Consider the following 18,411-nt stretch of genomic DNA (forward strand, 5'->3'; position numbering starts at 1 on the left):
TAAATGGGTGCATATGTGTGATGAGTGAGCGACGATGAGCAAATAAATATATTGGCACCTTTGAGTGATGCAACTGGACAATGATCCCAAGCTTAGCAGCGTGTCTGCAACAGGTGTTACAGTGGCAAAGTCAAAGTCCAGATGTCAACCTGACTGAAATGCTGTGGTGGGGAGTTGAGAGAGCTGTGCATAAACACATGAAATGAAGGAACATTGTAAAGAAGACTGGGCCAAAGTAACTCCAAAATGATGTAACTGATAAAGTCACACAGAAAACCATTAACTGTTAAGGTGGTTCCACAGGCTGCTGAAATGTGAGGTTTATCAGGGTATTGTTATTCATCTGAAGTTGTATTTACGTAATTTTAAGATTTTTATTACATGCTGATGCATAAAACCTTAAAAATTAAAAACATTATTAAAGGTTTGGTACCTGCAGGGTGGATGCCTTCATTTTTACATATAAACACACACACAGGAAGTGCTTTCAACCCTCTAACATCCAATTAGCATACTGAGATTAATCGGACTCGTCACCACTTTGCGTTTAAGGACTCAGCCAATAGCATTAACAGGATGATCAATTTGACGATATTAATCTGTGTTGTGTAGAGATTTCGCATCACATTTGTCAGTACAAACAACTACAGTGAGCTTCCTCTGGAGGCTGTTTGTTCTCAGTTGTAGGGGAAAGGTGCCGAGGGGAGGAAGGTCTGATGATCACTGTTCATGCTGCTGGACAGGAGGCAGAAAAGGCATTCCTATTTACCAAGCCAAATACCGCGTGACGTGCTTCCACAAAGAAAACAGCCTTGTTTCTTTCTCACGTGGCACTTTAATGCTCACTTCTGCTAAACGTTCTGCGAAGAGCACCAGATGTAAACAATCTGCTTGCATTATTACCGCCCACGCGAAGGTTAAAACTAGTGTGCGATGATTAATATGCCAAACATTTTTCTTTCTGTGATCACGATTCACAACTCTTGATATTTCGTTAAGGGCTTTGTCCTTTAATCCACGTAGGTCGAGAATATCTCACATTATCTGAGCTCATTTCAGTGTGAAGGCATGATGGAACGATTTGAATATGGCTGAGATGTTTTATGATCATGAAGGTGCTTTTTGTCTTTCATTCCTTTTCTGTCTCTTCTTCATGGCAGACAGCACGTGGAAGCTCCATCAGTGCACAGCTTGACGTGTTTGTCACAGCCCACGCATTTATTTTATGTCACCACCTGCACCATCTTCGTCTGCTACAACAAAAGCAGTCAACAAATCCTGGTGTTAAATGTCCTAAATATTACCGCAAAGTAGCGCTCTGCCATAGTGCAAATGTTGGTATCGACCCGATATCAAGTAAATACAAGGCCAGTATTGCTGACTGTATCCGGTCGTTAAGTCTGACGTCACTAGCCGTGCCTGGGCCTAAACTCCGCTGCAGGTCCATATATCAAACGATCACTATGGCATTACTGAGAGTTGAAAAACTGTCTTGTCATGATATGAGTGAACGGTTGTTGTTTAAGGTGCAGTTCATGTGGAAGCCACCGGAGGGTGGTGTCGAGATAATAAAAAAGTGATGGCTAAAACCTAAGACGGTGTCATGTCTGCTCCCTGAAGTAATATCGTAACATGGTGTCAGAAGTGAACTGATAAGGCTATAGAAGAGTGTCGCACACATGGAAGGGCTTAAGCCGCCAGCTGGACTTGATTTGCTGCAAGGGAACCTCTCGGAAAATTGGAGACGGTTTCGGCAACGGTTCGAGATGTATCTCGCGGCTACAGGAGGGGCTAGCAAGCCACCCAAGGTACAGTCTTCACTATTTCTTCACGTTGCTGGAGAGGAAGCGGTTGAAGTGTACAATACCTTCACGTTTGCGGAAAATGGTGATGAGCATAAGCTGACGAAAATAATGGAGAAATTTGAGGAATACTGTAACCCAAAGAAGAACATAACCTATGAAAGGTACAAGTTTTTCACGTGTGTGCAAGGGGATATGCCAATTAGCCAGTACATCACAGAGCTAAAGCTAAGGGCCAAGTCATGTGAATTTGGACAACTGCAAGAATCCCTCATCAGAGATCGCGTAGTGTGTGGAATTACATCGGATGCAATGAGAGAAAGGCTGTTAAGAGAAGATGATATTACTCTCGAAAAAGTAGTTCAGCTTTGCATTGCAGCTGAGACCACAAAAGCTCAAATCAAGCAAATGCATGAGGAGGATCACAATGCTCAAGTCTCTGCACATGAAAGTAAAGACGTAGATGCAGTGAGACATAAGCAGACATGCAAAAAAGACAGACAAAGTAAGATGAAACCGAACGACAAAGACCAAGCAAGCACGTTTAATTGCAAACGATGTGGAACTAAGCATGCATCACGCCAATGCCCTGCTTATGGCAAACAGTGCAAGAACTGCGGGAAAATGAATCACTTTGCCAGAATGTGTAGATCGAGAAAAGTGCACACTGTCGCCGATGAAGCCACGGATCAGCAGGCAAGTCTGTTCATTGGGGCTGTAAATGCAAAAACACAGACACGAACAGATGAATGGACTGTAGAAATAAAAGTTGGCCACAAACCTGTGAAATTCAAACTTGATACTGGTGCACAAGCCAATGTGGTTCCCTACAGTCTACTACGAAGAATAGGAAATAAGCAAATGCTTAGACCCACAAATGTCAGGTTGTCAACATACACCGGAGACAAAATAGCAGTTAAAGGAAAGTGCACTTGGGCAGTGAAATACAAAAAGAAAAGTTTTGTTTTGGAGTTCATTGTCGTAAAAGCAGAAACCAAGCCAATTCTGGGAATTCAAACGTGAAGAAATGGGACTCATCAAGAGAGTGATGGCACTGAATAATTCAATTCAATTCAATTCAATTTTATTTATATAGCGCCAAATCACAACAAAAGTCGCCTCAAGGCGCTTCATAAAAGTGATGAAATGGACATCTTCAAAGAATTTGCTGATGTGTTTGAGGGGATAGGTTGCCTTGAGGGAGAACACACCATTCAAATTAATGATAGTGTGGCACCAAAAGTTCATCCACCGAGAAAAATCCCTGTCACTTTGAGAGAAAAACTCAAAGTAGAACTGGACAGAATGGGAAAAAATGGAGGTGATTACAAAAATTGAAGAGCCTACCCAGTGGGTGAATCCAATCGTCATTGTGGAAAAGGCTACTGGACGACTGAGAGTCTGCCTAGATCCACGTGATCGCAATACAGCAGTCATGAGAGAGCATTACCAGTTGCCAACAGTTGAAACGATAACGAGCCGACTGGCAAAGGCCAAATACTTCACTGTGCTGGACGCAAGCTCAGGATTTTAGCAACTTAAATTGGATGAAGCCAGCTCTCGTCTCTGTACATTCAACACACCTTTTGGTCGTTACAGATTCCTTCGCCTACCTTTTGGAATTAATTCAGCTCCAGAAGTATTCCACAGGACGGTGAGGCAGCTGTTTGAGGGGATTGATGGCGTCGAGACATACATAGACGACCTTTTGATCTGGGGAGAGACTAAAGTACAGCATGACGACAGACTGAGGCAAGTGCTTGAGAGAGCAAGAGCAAAAAATTTTAAGCTGAACAAGGACAAATGCAAGGTAGGCCTGGAGGAAATTAAATACCTTGGCCACATCTTCTCGGCAGATGGTTTGAAACCAGATCAGAGCAAGATAGAGGCAGTAAAGAAAATGCCTACACCAGAGTGCAAAAAAGATGTGGAGCGGTTTCTGGGTATGGTGACATACCTAGCAAAGTTCATTCCAAACATGTCACAACACACAGAGCCATTACGCGGCCTTATCAGAGATGATGTTGCATGGCAGTGGGAAGGTGAGCATCAGCACGCATTCAACAAATTGAAAACAATTCTTACTGAAGCTCCTGTGCTTAGATACTATGATGTACAGCTTCCAGTAACACTATCTGTCGATGCTTCTAAAAGTGGACTCGGTGCTGTCTTACTACAAGAAGGCAAGCCAGTTGCTTATGCATCACGCTCATTAACAGAGACTGAACAGCGTTATGCACAAATAGAAAAGGTGATGTTGGCAATTGTGTTTGGTGCAGAGCGTTTCCATCAGTATGTGTATGGAAGAGAAGTGAACGTGGAGTCAGATCACAAACCACTAGAAGTGATAATGAAAAAGCCATTGAGCAGTGCTCCAGCAAGAATACAGAGACTCCTAATGAGACTGCAAAAATATCAGGTATGAGTACAGTACAAGCCAGGAAGTGAAATGTACATCGCAGACACATTATCCAGAGCATATTTGCCAGTGACCAGCTCATCTGATAATGAGATAGAAGACCAGGTGCACATGGTAATTTCCAACTTACCTGTGACAAGTGCAAAACTAGAGGAATTCAGAAAGGAAACAAGGAATGATATGACACTGACTAAACTTACAGAGACAGTTCTGGATGGATGGCCAGAAACAAGAAACCAAGCTGCAACAGAAATCCAAGCGTATTGGAATTACAGGGAACAAATTTCAGTAGTGGATGGAGTTCTGTTTAAAGGAGAGCAGCTTATTGTTCCTGTAGCACTGAGAGCAGAAATGCTAAAGCGCATTCACGAGGGTCACTTGGGTATTGAAAGCTGCAGACGCAGAGCGAGAGAAGTACTCTTTTGGCCTGGAATGTCACAGAGTATCACAGAGATGGTGAACTGCTGTAATGTGTGCAGTACTCACCAGAAACGACAGAACAAAGAACCACTACATCCACATAGTGTTCCAGAAAGACCCTGGCAGAAGATAGGTGTGGACCTATTTACCTTTGACCAGCAGGAATATCTCCTCTTAGTGGATTACTATTCCAAGTTCATTGAGGTTGAGTGGCTGAAGTCAGACACAAGAAGTGCAACAGTTATCACTCATCTGAAGTCACAATTTGCCAGACACGGAATTCCTGAAACGGTGATTTCAGACAACGGACCACAGTTCAGCTCCCGTGAATTCCAAGACTTTGCGAAAGAGTGGGAGTTTTGTCACAACACTACGAGCCCCCACCATGCACAGTCAAACGGAATGGCAGAGAGAGGAGTACAAACAGTGAAACTCTTGTTAAAAAAGGCAAAAGCCGAGGGGCATGACCCGTATCTATCATTAATAAATCTAAGGAGTACACCGTTGGAGGACATTGGAGCGTCACCAGCCCAGCTGCTAATGGGTCGATGCATAAGAACAAGACTTCCAACAACATCGCAAAGATTGAAACCCCACATGGTCACTAAGACAGTGCAGCAGTTGTTAGAAACAAGACAACAGAAACAGAGAGAATACTTTAACCAAGGAACCAAAGCACTTAAGCAACTGCAGGTTGGTGACACTGTCAGAATGTGGCAACAGGGTGCATGGAATCCAGCTCAGGTGACAGGTTTATCTGAACATCCAAGATCTTATGTTGTTCAGATGCCTGATGGACAGACATATAGAAGGAACAGAAAGTTTCTAAGGCAGTCAAGGGACAATCAAAACGTGACACAGCAAAATGAGTGTGATAAAACACAGGGACAAAGTGAGATGGACATGCAAAGTAAAAATGTCACTCCCACAGAGTTTCCAAGTTCCCCACCCAAAACTGCGAGTGGACGTATTGTTTCCAAGCCCAGAAGGCTTATTGAGGAATAAAATGAACATTATGTTTTGAGCACATGCTTTGACTTAAAAAAAAAAAAAAAAATGGGAAGAAAAAATATGTTCACTAGAGAGAAATGTGAGTATGCCAAGAAGCATTCATTTTTTTTCTCCCTTTCTTTTTTTTTTCCACTGGTCATGGGCCTTGAGTGGTGTTGTGAGTTACTTTGTTTGCCCCTGTTGTTGAAAAAAAAAAAAAGGGGGATGTCATGATATGAGTGAACGGTTGTTGTTTAAGGTGCAGTTCATGTGGAAGCCACCGGAGGGTGGTGTCGAGATAATAAAAAAGTGATGGCTAAAACCTAAGATGGTGTCATGTCTGCTCCCTGAAGTAATATCGTAACATGTCTAAAGTCTTTCATCTTTAATAAAATGATCAGCGTTCTGCTCTACCAGGTGTAACAATTGAGTTTAACATCCAGGCATCCATGAAAACGGAATTTATGACATTTAACGGAGTTAGAAGTTAGCAGGAAGTTAGCTCGCCAGCTTCTATCTAAACACAATATAGCATGTCCTGACTGCGGGGTTTTGGAAACAAATTAAAACGTACAGCTCTGTTATTACTTCCAACATAAATGACGACAGAAAACTAAACAGCAGTGACGTTTGTAGGGTTACTGAAGTTTGGCTAGCTGGTATATAATGATGTGCTACATGACCGCTAGCGACACAGCTATGTTAGCATAATATAAACAAGCTAACTTTTTTCCCACTCGATAAAATTAACATGAGTGTTCTCGGTGGTCAGGAACAAATGTAATCGCATGGCAGGATGCTGTAAAAGGACCAAACTTCAGCCAGGAGAACAACTGAGATAATCCATCCACAATACGAGGTTAGTCATTCATATACTGCTGCATGGGCTGGGCTGTAGTTACATCCTAAGGTTTTAAAAACTGAGCTTAAATAAATGATTAGCGGTAATAAAAGCTGAGGGAGGTGAACAGTGATCACTGACTGTTTTAGGAGCTTTTTGAGATTAAATAGAAGAAAATACAAAACATTAAACATGTTAACAACACAAAAGCCATATTAAACGCAGACTACTTTAGGCCCGGAAGTAGGATTCGTCACGTCATCACTTAACGACCGGATTGCTGCTGATGATTTCTTGAACATTAAAGTAGTCCAGCGATAGCGATTAATACTTCCAACCGTTCTTTTCTTTTGAGTGTGATGAATCCTGCGATTGACATGTTGGAACATGCCCGTGCCGTCATGGAAAGAAAAAACATCCTGGTCGTTCGGTGTGTTCGGGTAATCAGCTGACCTCATCTTCTGAGGTCGAGCCAACTCCAAATTATAGCACCGCCTCCACAGGCTTGTGCTGTAGGCGGATGCATCACTTTATCCGCCTCTTCTTTTACCCCGGTGCACCCATCACTCTGGAACAGAGTAAATCTGCACTCGTCAGACCACATGACCTTTTTCCAGAGTCCAGCCTCTACTCCCAAGCAGGCTGACATTTTCTTTTTTCCGATTAGCCTCGCCGATATTTAGTTTTTAAGGCTACAGGGCTGTTCAGTCCCAAACTCTCAAGTTCTCTTTTTAATTTAATTTAAGCGCCTTCAGGCGACTTTTGTTGTGATTTGGCGCTATATAAATAAAATTGAATTGAATTGTGCGCGTGGAAATGTTCACTGAGAACTTTTTCCTGACCTCATTTTGTCCTCAGACATGAAGGGTCACCTCACTCCTTCCGGGCTTTAGAAACAGTCATTTCAGCTGCTTTCTCAATAGTTTGAGCTTTACGACTCGCACTAACACTTTTTCCACGACCAGACGTGGCTGTTGAAGAAATAAGAAGCTACTCAGTGCATCACATTGTAATCCAACTTTTTTCACCAAATTCTGAAGCACTGTAATTTTATGTAAAGCAACAGTGCAAGTAAAACATGAATCTCCTGATGCATTAAGACTCTTTTCAGTATGTGATCTGTTTCATGAGTGGCTAAATCTTTTATCTACCTCTCGTGTGTCTCCGTTGTTAGTAGGGGAGAAACCGTACCTGTAAGGTAACACCAAGAGTCGGGTCTTAAGGATGCAATACTTCCCTTAGTTGTAGATTTATTTACCAAACACAAAACTTCAAAACTGCTGAGTGGAGACTTCCAGTCCAGGTGTGCTCCCTGAAGCAGAAAACTGCACGACGTGTCTCAAACACGACAGCTTTGAAGTGCTGTGGGGAAGCGGCGCGTGCACGCGAGCCTCGGGCACTTTGCTTCACTTAGACTGGTGTGAGGCTGTAGGTTGATGGTATGGAAATGCATTGTGGGATTTCTTTGCTGCTGTTGTGCAGTCTTCTCATGGCAGCTTTCCATTAGCAGCAGCTGGAGGTTCCTATTGGAGGATCAGCTCCCTTCTTTACTGTATCCAGGCAGGTTTGAAGCCACCCAGTGGGGGAATCCACACACTGCACCTGAGTCTGAATTAATGTGTGTTTCCTTTTTTGTGTGTGTGTGTGTGTGTGTGTGTGTCAGGAACCTGAGCTCAGCAGGGGAAGAGGCGAGGAGTCAGCTGCGGTGCTGTGAAGGTCTGGTCGACTCGCTGCTCCACGTCCTCAGAGCCTGCGTCAACACCTCCGATTACGACAGCAAGGTGCAGCAAAGCACAAACACACAAAGATGCACATGAGTGTGTGAGTCATGTTTTGTCACAGTTTATCCCCGAGAGAGTCATCCCAACTTAACCTGACCCAGACACAGCTGGAACCACACTCTGGGGACCTGAATCTGATCCCTCAATACTCACATACTGCAGTATGTGCAAACTACAGCTACTGAGACTGCTGTTATAAGGATGCCCTGATTTAAACCAGTAAGAGGTTAACATCCATCCTTTATAATTTATGTGGTCTGTAAAGGGCTCAGCCAGAACACACATTTACTATTTGTTTCTTTTTTGTTATATGTGGAGTATTTAATTAGACAGAGACCTCTAACTGCTTGCTGCTCAAGATTTCTTTGAGGGAAGTCAAAAGTTATTTTTTCTGACAAATTCTCCTACTAAAACTTTACTTTTGACCTATTAAGTAGTGTACAATAAGTGGTCGTCACAGTTACTTAGTTACCATTATATGTGATTGTACGTGGCCAGGCCACATAAACGTACTATACATGTGTTTAGATGTTATGCATTCATAAATTCAACTACAATTTTGACCACCAGGGTGCAACGTTTTACCAGTGGGTGTGATGAAATGTTTTCAGGGGTGTGCTGATGTTTAGCATTTGCTGTTTGTTTTTAGGCACCACCTGATTTTAAATTACTAATACAATAATGTATTAGTAATGCCTACAAATCTTTTTAAATGCTTACTTGACTCACTTGCACCATCCTGTGGTACAAATTGGTATTGCATGGAAGTGAACCCTGGCCTGTGTTCATCTTTAGTTGATAACCCTTCAACACTTCACAGATAGATCCATAAGTACTTTTACTACTAAGTACTATTACTGTGGTAATAGTTCCTATAATTGAAAACCTAGGAACAGAAAAATGTGTTTCAAGAATCAAACATAGGAGTTTGTGGCTATCACCACCAAGTAAAAAAATTATATTTATATATATATATATATATATATATAGCTGTATAGGCTTAATGATCATCTGTAGTTCACAAAAGATTCATTGATGTGAAAATAAAAGACGCTGACCTTTAATAATGATATTAAAAGTTAATATAAAGCTTGAACCTCTAAAACACGATAACAAGCAAACTGGGGAAACATCCAAGGACATCACATGTTCAGTACAGAAAATACAACTACAGCACAGAAGTGTTGCAGACGTGTGGCATAATATCATCATCATGCAAACAAGAAGAGCATGTAGTGTCCCAGCCACCTTGGCTAACAAATAGAAATAAATAGCTTAAGCAATAAAACATCGATGTCAGTGGTCTGAAAATTCTAAACTACTTGCACAGACAAAACGTCATATAACAGAAATAAACCTTTTGCACCATCCACAGGCTGAAACAAGAGCTCTGCAGAGCAGATGTCTAATGTTAGATTTTATGTGAAAACTTTCCTCTAGCACCACCATCAGGTTTCATTAGCAGGAAACACAGAAGAAGAGGCAGAAACAAAAGAAATGCTCAGTTCTCATTTTTACTTTCAGATAGTGGAGAACAGCGTCTGCACCCTGAGGAACCTTTCGTACCGCCTGGAGATGGAGATGCCCTCCTCTCGTCTCCTCGGCAACCAGGAGCTGGACACCCTGCTGGGGTTCTCCTCCCCAGCCAAGGAGCTGGACTACCTCTGCTGGGGCAAGAGGAGGCGTGGCAGGAAGAGAAGCGGCTGGCCCGACTCCAAGGTACGACTGAGGCCATTTACAGGCGTTCTTTTAAAGCATGAAAAGATGTTTATGTGCTTTAAAAGTTCTAAAGATATACAAGATGTGTAGAAGAGCAGTTACCTGTTGAGCAATCTGAGAACTCAAAAGCTAGTCTGGTGATCTCAGGGAACCCTCCAGTTTATGCCTGGTGCAGTCAAAAATGTACCCTGATCTGTTTGCTGGGGTCAGAGTGCAGATAGATCTTTAAAAAGCTATTGGATGGTGTTTTATTTTTTTCAGAATATTCAAACCTTTTGCCCTCCAAACGGACTCTTTACCTGAATGCAGTGGGACTGATCCACAACAGAAACCACAAAAATCTCACCTTTTGCCTTCATATAATTTATCCCGACTGGGCAACTGCACAGCTGTAAGGTTTGCTGTCCTCTGTATTCGTCAGCAAGTGAAAGCAAATATGAGCCATGACGGGTCCTTGTAGCTCTAGATTTAAACTGAAAACTGAAATCTTCAAAAGTTCTTAGCTGCCAGGCAGGCGATAAAGAGGAAGACCACAGAGAAGCTTCATGGATTGCTTCATAGTTGGTGTGACAGAGGAAGATGATAGAGACAGGATGAGACGGAGGCAGACAATCTGCTGTGGAGACTCATCATGGGAACAGCTTCTTTATTGATTGGTTGATTAGGTTATACAAATCATAACGAGAAATCAAAACCTCTGAAATGAACCCTGAAAGAAAGGAAGGAAAGATGGAAGCAAATAAGGGAAAATGAAGGTAATTTTTCCACAAATATATTCTGTTTACAGCCATCTGAACTGAATCATTGTATAATTTGGATAAAGAAAAATGAATTGGCTGCTCCGTGGGTTAGTTATTGATTCTAAGCTGGTTTTAGGTTCTTGTTTTTATGTAAAGAGTTTATGTAAATAAAATTTTCCCTCTCCTGGATCAAGCAACCCTTAGAGGAATTGCCCCTTAAGCAGTTTAAGCATTCCCAATTATACAAACTGGACTTCACTTTCTGTGCCTTTGATTGGTGCGTTTGTCGCAGTGGGACGGTGTCGGGACAGTCCCGGGTTTCTCCCAGTCTCTGAGAGGAGCAGAGCTGCTGTGGCACCCGATGGTGGTGAAGCCGTACCTCAACCTGCTGGCTGAAAGCTCCAACCCCGCCACCCTGGAGGGCGCTGCCGGGTCCCTGCAGAACCTCTCTGCAGGAAACTGGAAGGTAAGACCTCGTCTAAGGCTAACACAAGGTGCAGATTTTCCTAATTATAGACAACACTGTGGAAAAGTCTTGAGCCACCAAGCAGCCAGACTTGTTTGTCCATTATAAAGCGCTCTTGAGCAATAGTTCTCCAGACTTTCTGAACTGTTTCTTTGGAACATCAGAACAAGCCATCAGCTTTCATCTCAGTCCTATTCTGCCAACTTCAAACCTCCAGTGAATACAAACAGAGACATCGCAGGTCAAGTCTTGTGTTTGTCACAGTAGGAATCTGATGGGTAAAAACAATATTTGACTCCTTTCGGGGCATTTAAAACTGTTTCTTTTTTTGCAGTTTTCGGCCTACATCCGAGCAGCAGTGCGTAAGGAGAAGGGCCTTCCCATCCTGGTGGAGCTGCTGAGGATGGACAACGACCGGGTGGTCTGCTCCGTCGCCACCGCTCTGCGTAACATGGCATTGGACAGCCGCAACAAGGAACTGATAGGTACACACACACACACACCCCTCAACTGTTTATTCAAAGCCAGCACATACTCAGTCTTTGACATTACGTTGCCCCCTAGTGGTGACACAATCCTACATTTGTGCCCTCTCCTATCTGCAAACAAATTACAGTTAAAGTAGAGTTAATGCCTAAATGCTGCTCCTGGGAAGGGTGAACACCTAAAACTTACCTGTGAACAGTCATTCTTGGGTTGTGGCATCTTGCCACGCCCAAGTATAGAGCTGCAGTAAAAGGAACGAAAGACAGCCACTAAAACTGATTCAGCAAAACTAAACATCTCTTAATACTCTGCCTGCAAATAAACAGCACTGTTACACATTTACACATGTTCAGTGTTAATGAAATCCTGAAGTGGGTGCACAAATTTCAGAAGTATACATCCATACAGGTTCAAACATATACTTAAATATATATAAGAGACTTTGGGAAGGCCATTCCTGAAGCTTAATGCTAGCCTGCTGTATCCACTCAAACCCCAGTTGTGATGTGTGTTTGGGATCGTTGTCCTGCTGTAACATCCAACTGTGTCCACATTTCAATTTGTTGGAAGCTGCTGATTAGAGGTGAGGTTCAAGATTTTGGAGGTAGTCCTCCTCCTTCATTATTCCATCAATTTTGTGCAAAGTGCCACAGCAAAACAGCCCCAGAGCATGATGGTACCACCACCATGCTTAGCAGCTGGTATAGTGTTCTCAGGTTTTGAGAGCCGTACCTTTACTCCTCTAAACATACATCTTTTCATTTTGACCAAAAAGCTCAATCTTTGTCTTCTCTGACTATAAAGCTTTTCTCCAGAAGGTATTTAACTCGTCTATATTGGAGCAGGGGCTTCTTTCTTGATCAACACCCTTTAAGTCCATGGTAATGTAAAACTCACTCCGCTGTGGACGGTGACGCTGGTGTTCCAGATGTTTTCAGTTCATGACAGGTTTGAGCCCTGGAGTCATCTTGTCTTCTTCTGGCAAATTGGTGACACGTCTGAATTACATGTAATTATTGTTTGATCTGATGATCTTGGAATCTGCAGTTGTTTAGAAATGGCTCAAAGAGACCTTCCCAACTTTTGTAAATCTACAATTCTCCAACATTAATTCAATCTTGTGCCACCAATTCTTGTTTGTTAAACTTGTTTGTTAATCCACTAAGAGCAGATCCAGACCTTCTGTTCTGTCTGTCTCTCCACCTGCAGGAAAGTACGCCATGCGGGATCTGGTGAACCGGCTGCCTGGCGGCAGTCCCACTGTGCTGTCAGACGACACGGTGGCATCGGTCTGTTGCACGCTGCATGAAGTCATCAGCCGCAACATGGAGAACGCCAAAGCTTTAGCTGACAGCGGAGGCATTGAGAAACTGGTGGATATTAGCAAAGGTCGAGGGAAAGGGTAAGACGTGACCACCTCCATGTTTTTATTATTGAACTCATTTCGCTACGTTTATAATGAACATCTACCACTGTGACAGGTGATGGGTGACAGAAAATCAGGCACTCCTTAACTGGTTTAACTCATTTTATTTTACATACTGTGTGTGTCACAGATATTCGATGAAGGTTGTGAAGGCAGCTGCTCAGGTGCTGAACACCCTGTGGCAGTACAGAGAGCTGAGGACCCTCTACAAACAGGTGGGTACGAGCAGACACATGTGGAAGAACTCACACTGATGGAATTAAAACTCCATTTACACCTCAAGAAATTTAAAGGCTCTTTCAGGGAGATGCTGATTATCTTTATTATCGTCTGTTCGTAATTCAGGGCACGGTAATAATTCAAGGCCTTCATTATCCAAAGTCTCTTTCAGAAGTGCACTCCCTTCTGTTAATCTGACTTCATTGGAATGAGAGTCCCTTGGTCACGTCTATCAAAATGTGGGTGCTAAGATAAGGCTATCAGTATATCACATCCCTCGGTAAATGGTAAATGGACTGGTTCTTATATAGCGCTTTTCTACTCTTCTGAGCACTCAAAGCGCTTTACACAACTTGTGCATTCACCCATTCACACCCATTCGCACAAGCACATTTTTCTAAGTGCTTTCTAAGTAACATTCACACACACGATGGATGCATCGGAGAGCAATTTGGGGTTAGTATCTTGCCCAAGGATATTTGGCATGCAGACTAGGGGAAGCCAGGAATCGAACCACCAACCTTCCGATCAGTAGATGATGACCTGCTCTACCGCCTGAGCTACAGCCACCCGGTTGTGATGTGTGTTTGGGATCGTTGTCCTGCTGTAACATCCAACTGTGTCCACATTTCAATTTGTTGGAAGCTGCTGATTAGAGGTGAGGTTCAAGATTTTGGAGGTAGTCCTCCTCCTTCATTATTCCATCAATTTTGTGCAAAGTGCCACAGCAAAACAGCCCCAGAGCTGTTTTGCTGTGATAAAAGTGTGATAAAAGTGACCTATGTACTGTGGAGTCTTTAAAAATTTGAAGCGACGGGACAAGCGGAGGACAAAACAAGAGGTATCGGGCCTAAAAAAAATATATATATATCTAGAGCAGATGAAGAGTGTCTGGGAAAAAATGTCCTTAAGAAAGGAAAAAATCAAGCACTGATCATCACAATGATCCCAAACACACTGTCAATGCAATAAATACCTGGACAGAAAAACACACAGTGGAGCACTATCAGTCATGGATTGGCCTCCCCAGAGCCCGGACCTCAACATTATTGAAGCAGTGTGGGATCATGTTGACAGAAAACAGAACAAAAGGCAGAAACATCCAAAGAAAAGCTTTGAATGTCCTTCAAGAAACCTGGAGAACTATTCCTGGAGACGACTTAAAGAAATAACAAGAAAGAGAGTTCAGACTGTGCTGAAGAATAAAGGTGGTCACACCAAATGCTGACTTTCAGCTCGTTAGCATGGTACAAACTGTTTTTCCCTTATATGCTTGTATTTACATGTTTTTGCACATGCTTCAATAAATCGCTATTCCTGTTTCAACTATAAAGAAAGGAGAAACATTCACAGCTGAAGGGACATGTTTCATGCTATGAGGATGACTCATGATGTAGGATCTGCATAAATGACACATGCTGTAAAAGTCTCATCTTATATGATTCTTAGGAAAGCCAGATTTGAAACAGCAGCCACTGATATTACCAATTAAACACAGCAGCTGTTATGAAAGCCAAATTGACAAAGAATAAAGGAATTCACCACTGACTGTTACAGCCACAGGCAAGATTCGTAACAAACCTGTAACTCTTATGCGGTAAAAGTGTTGTGGCACAGGATTCAAACTGATGAAACCTTCCGGTCCAGTTGCGCCACCAATTGTGGTCATGACTTTTATGGTCAGAATTTCTAGGAACAGCCAAAGGGTGGAGGGTCTCAAGATGTCATCTCAGCTTTTTGCAGATTATGTGGTTCTTTTGGCTCCGTCGGGGGATGGCCCCTGTTTGCTTTGGGGTGGTTTACAGTTGAGTGTGAAGCAACAGGGGTGGGAATCAAGTCTGAGGCCATGGTTCTCTGACAGAAAATTAAATTCAGTTCAAATTATTATATAGCAACAGTTGCCTCAAGGTGATTTATATTGTAAGGTAAAGGACCCTACAATACTGTTCCCCACAGGAGATCAGGAGGAGGTGGTCAGGGAAGTCTGTGGCAGAAGGTGAATGGATGAAATCTACGTAAATGCAGTAATTTAAGTACATGTAGGTCCTCAACCATTCCCCCAGCAGGTGCTGCAGCAATTTGAGCATCTAAATTCCAACAGCCTTGGAAACGTTTAATGTTTTTTGTTTTTTCCAGTATCCATAACCTAATTCCATAAGTCTTTTGTCTATTCTATAGAGCCAATTTTGTTTTTTGGGGGGAGGTTTTAAATGTATGTATTCATATTAAAGAAACCCTGCAGGAGCTCCTACATGTGTGCACAAGCATCCCTCTTTATTTTCTTTTTGTCGTACATGTGAACAGGATGGCTGGAACTACACCCACTTTGTCACCCCCGTCTCCACTCTGGAGCGGGACCGATACCGCTCTCAGCCGACCCTACCCACCAGCCCAATGCAGATGTCCCCCGTCATTCAATCAGGTGTGAGAGACATCAAACCGATGATCATATTTCAGTAATAGATTGTTGGGGGGGAAACAGGATTTGGTTTAAATCATATCACTGTTTTATTTTTCTGGTTGGCTTTGTTTTCAGGCGGTAGTGCAACATCCTCGCCAGCGATGCTCGGGATAAGAAGACACAGTTCAAACTATCAGAGGGCCCAGTCATCTATGCAACTCGACACATATTATGGAGACAACAGTTTACACAAACGGCAGTACACAGGTTTGTGGCATCCCTCAGGGATCTGCACACGTGCCGCTGGTGTTTCTCTCAAACAACCACCATTTCAGTTTGGAGTTATATTTATTTTACTCTCTACTTATGGATTTTTCACCTCAGGGTCAGAGAAAAAAACCCCATATTTCATTGGGACCTATTCCTCCCAGTCAGGAGAGGATCTGAGAAGATCCCAGGTAAGAAGCCTTTTGTTGTTACATCATACAGTAATGTTGTGCTCAATCATCCAGGTAAGGATGTTTTCTCAGTTTGGTTGATTTTATATAGACTGACTGATTACATTGTTTTCCAAGCACCCAGAGCCATTCTACGACGAACCCGACAGGAAGAACTTCAACAGCTACAGAATGTACCTGTCGTCCCCACAAGGCTACGGCGAGGAGCACTTTGAGGACGAACCGGCCCACCTGACCCCGTCTTCTCCCGACGGCTACGCCACTCAGTCGCTCCGATTCAAAGCCAACACCAACTATGTGGACTTCTACTCCACCACACGGAGGCCTTCAAACAGGGCGAACAAGTTCACCGGCTCCCCCGACTCGTGGGTGTAGAAAGAAAACAGACGCCATGGACATCAAGTCTTCACCACATTGGCTGTCTGTTCCTGTGGGTGTATGTGTGCGGGGAGTGCGTTGTGTGGCTGCGTGAAAGGTTGCGGATGCATGTGGATATGTATGTGTGTGTCTGTACTGAAGCTGTGCTGAACGACCAGGGCTTGGTTTGCCACGTGCAGCTTTTGACTAAGTCAGACCGCACGATAATAATACCCGAAAAAAAATTATCCCTTTATTTTTGACTCCGAAGCTAAAAACAAACCAAACAAACACAAAAAAGTCAAAGTTTTATCAGAGGTTTATTGCATAACATAAAGAAGCAGTGCTGTATGAAATTGTTCACTAGTTTTATGAGCTTCAGGCTGCAAAACTAGAATATTCTGAAATATTTCCACCATGTTGTTTGGCCGTTGCGTACAACTTATAATTCCCACACACTTGTAAAGGTGTTGGCTAGAGGCACGAACAGTCTAAAAGATGGACGTAGCCACCGTTACCTTACCCACCCCCCTCAGTGAAGTCCCTTCGAGCTGAGTGTCTTCTGGCTAAATGTGTCAAACGAGGAGTGGATCTACCGCACCCACTCCCATACCTTGCTTTATCAGCCTTTCATCCTTTTTGACATTAACAGGGACCACAATTTGCAAAATAAACACTATGCTGTATTCAGTAACACTTGAAAGTAGCGACTGAGACCATGAACTCGTTGGGAAAATGTTTACTGAGGTAGCATAGACTTCTACAATCTACAGTAAGAGCCAGAAATCCTTAGAGAAGAGTTTGTATGCTTGAAATCCCAGAAAGATTAAATCAGATTAAACTGGGAACTCCCCAGTTATCCAGGACTATCTCATAGAACCCCTATCAAACTGGAAGTCCACAGAGTGGCAGTTCTTGTGTATATTTAAGACAATTCTCTGATATAGCTATGACCTTACTGAGACTCGGTGTGTTAACCACGATGTTAAATTCTGGAAATCATCGCCAAGTGTGAACAACCATCAAGGATACTAAATTGGATTCTTTCTAAGGAAGATTTTGCGTTTTAATTGATAGGTTTTTTTTGTAAACAATGATCAGGATGTGAAACAAATTGTCTTGGGCTTTGCCATTTCTGCCAGAAGCTAAGTCTACAGACTAGCTAATGGGTTCCCAAGGCTTAGTCAAAAGGTGCTTTTTAAACAAAAAAAAAGAAAATAACCTAGCCCCTGACATTGTTGTTTACTCGAGTGTTTGTTCACGTCAACTGATTTCATTTTTCTCTGCAGTAAAAGTGTGCAGTGTGTTGGCTTTATAACATAAATATCGTCCGCCAGCATCATCTTGAATGCAAGAGAAAAAGAAACTTGCTGAAGCTGAGGATCACACCTGGGACAAATTCTATTTACCAGTTAAATAAAACCACTACTCCAAACAACATAAAAGCTGCTCTAAATATTATTTGACCTGGGTTTGGAGATGAACATCCTCACTCTCATGAACCTTTAAAGACTCAGAGAACCGGGGTTAAACCTGTAACCCTCTGCTTTTCTGTAATGTTGGCCAAAAGTGCAGTATATCATAAAGTATGTGAAATATGTGGAAAAACAAAAGTGAAAATCTATTTGTACAGATAAAAATGGTTTAACTGTCCTGTTACATTGTTGTATTCAATATGTAGAACTTTCTTATGTGATTGTGTGGAAGATTTTTGTATTATTTATCGATTATTTTTATTAATTTAATTGTGACCTGACCAAAATACCCAATCTGTCTGTTCTGTCTAAAACTGATAATGATGATGTGTTACAGAGGGAAATAATATGTATAGGGATTAAAGATTATATCACGATGAGACACCTGGAAGTTGCGGTTTTCTTCTAATT

At 42.5% G+C, this 18,411-nt stretch overlaps 1 protein-coding gene across 4 annotated transcripts in view; it reads left to right on the forward strand.

The window, feature by feature from the left end:
- Positions 1 to 18,382, forward strand: part of LOC146361189 (plakophilin-4-like) — a 90,836-nt gene extending 72,454 nt beyond the window's left edge. For all 4 annotated transcript variants that reach the window (XM_084921037.1, XM_084921035.1, XM_084921034.1 and 1 more), the window contains exons 13-22: positions 8,136 to 8,253; positions 9,778 to 9,972; positions 11,005 to 11,178; positions 11,513 to 11,663; positions 12,874 to 13,066; positions 13,221 to 13,305; positions 15,614 to 15,731; positions 15,846 to 15,977; positions 16,095 to 16,168; positions 16,286 to 18,382. In XM_084921037.1, the coding sequence (XP_084777163.1) occupies positions 8,136 to 8,253; positions 9,778 to 9,972; positions 11,005 to 11,178; positions 11,513 to 11,663; positions 12,874 to 13,066; positions 13,221 to 13,305; positions 15,614 to 15,731; positions 15,846 to 15,977; positions 16,095 to 16,168; positions 16,286 to 16,543 (1,498 nt within the window). In that variant the 3' untranslated portion in view covers positions 16,544 to 18,382. The remainder of the gene's footprint in view (positions 1 to 8,135; positions 8,254 to 9,777; positions 9,973 to 11,004; positions 11,179 to 11,512; positions 11,664 to 12,873; positions 13,067 to 13,220; positions 13,306 to 15,613; positions 15,732 to 15,845; positions 15,978 to 16,094; positions 16,169 to 16,285) is intronic.
- Positions 18,383 to 18,411: the final 29 nt, after the last annotated feature.

Source organism: Perissodus microlepis, chromosome 23, assembly GCF_051167445.1.
Source record: "Perissodus microlepis isolate ML-2025 ecotype Zambia chromosome 23, ASM5116744v1, whole genome shotgun sequence".
Classification (NCBI taxonomy): domain Eukaryota; kingdom Metazoa; phylum Chordata; class Actinopteri; order Cichliformes; family Cichlidae; genus Perissodus; species Perissodus microlepis.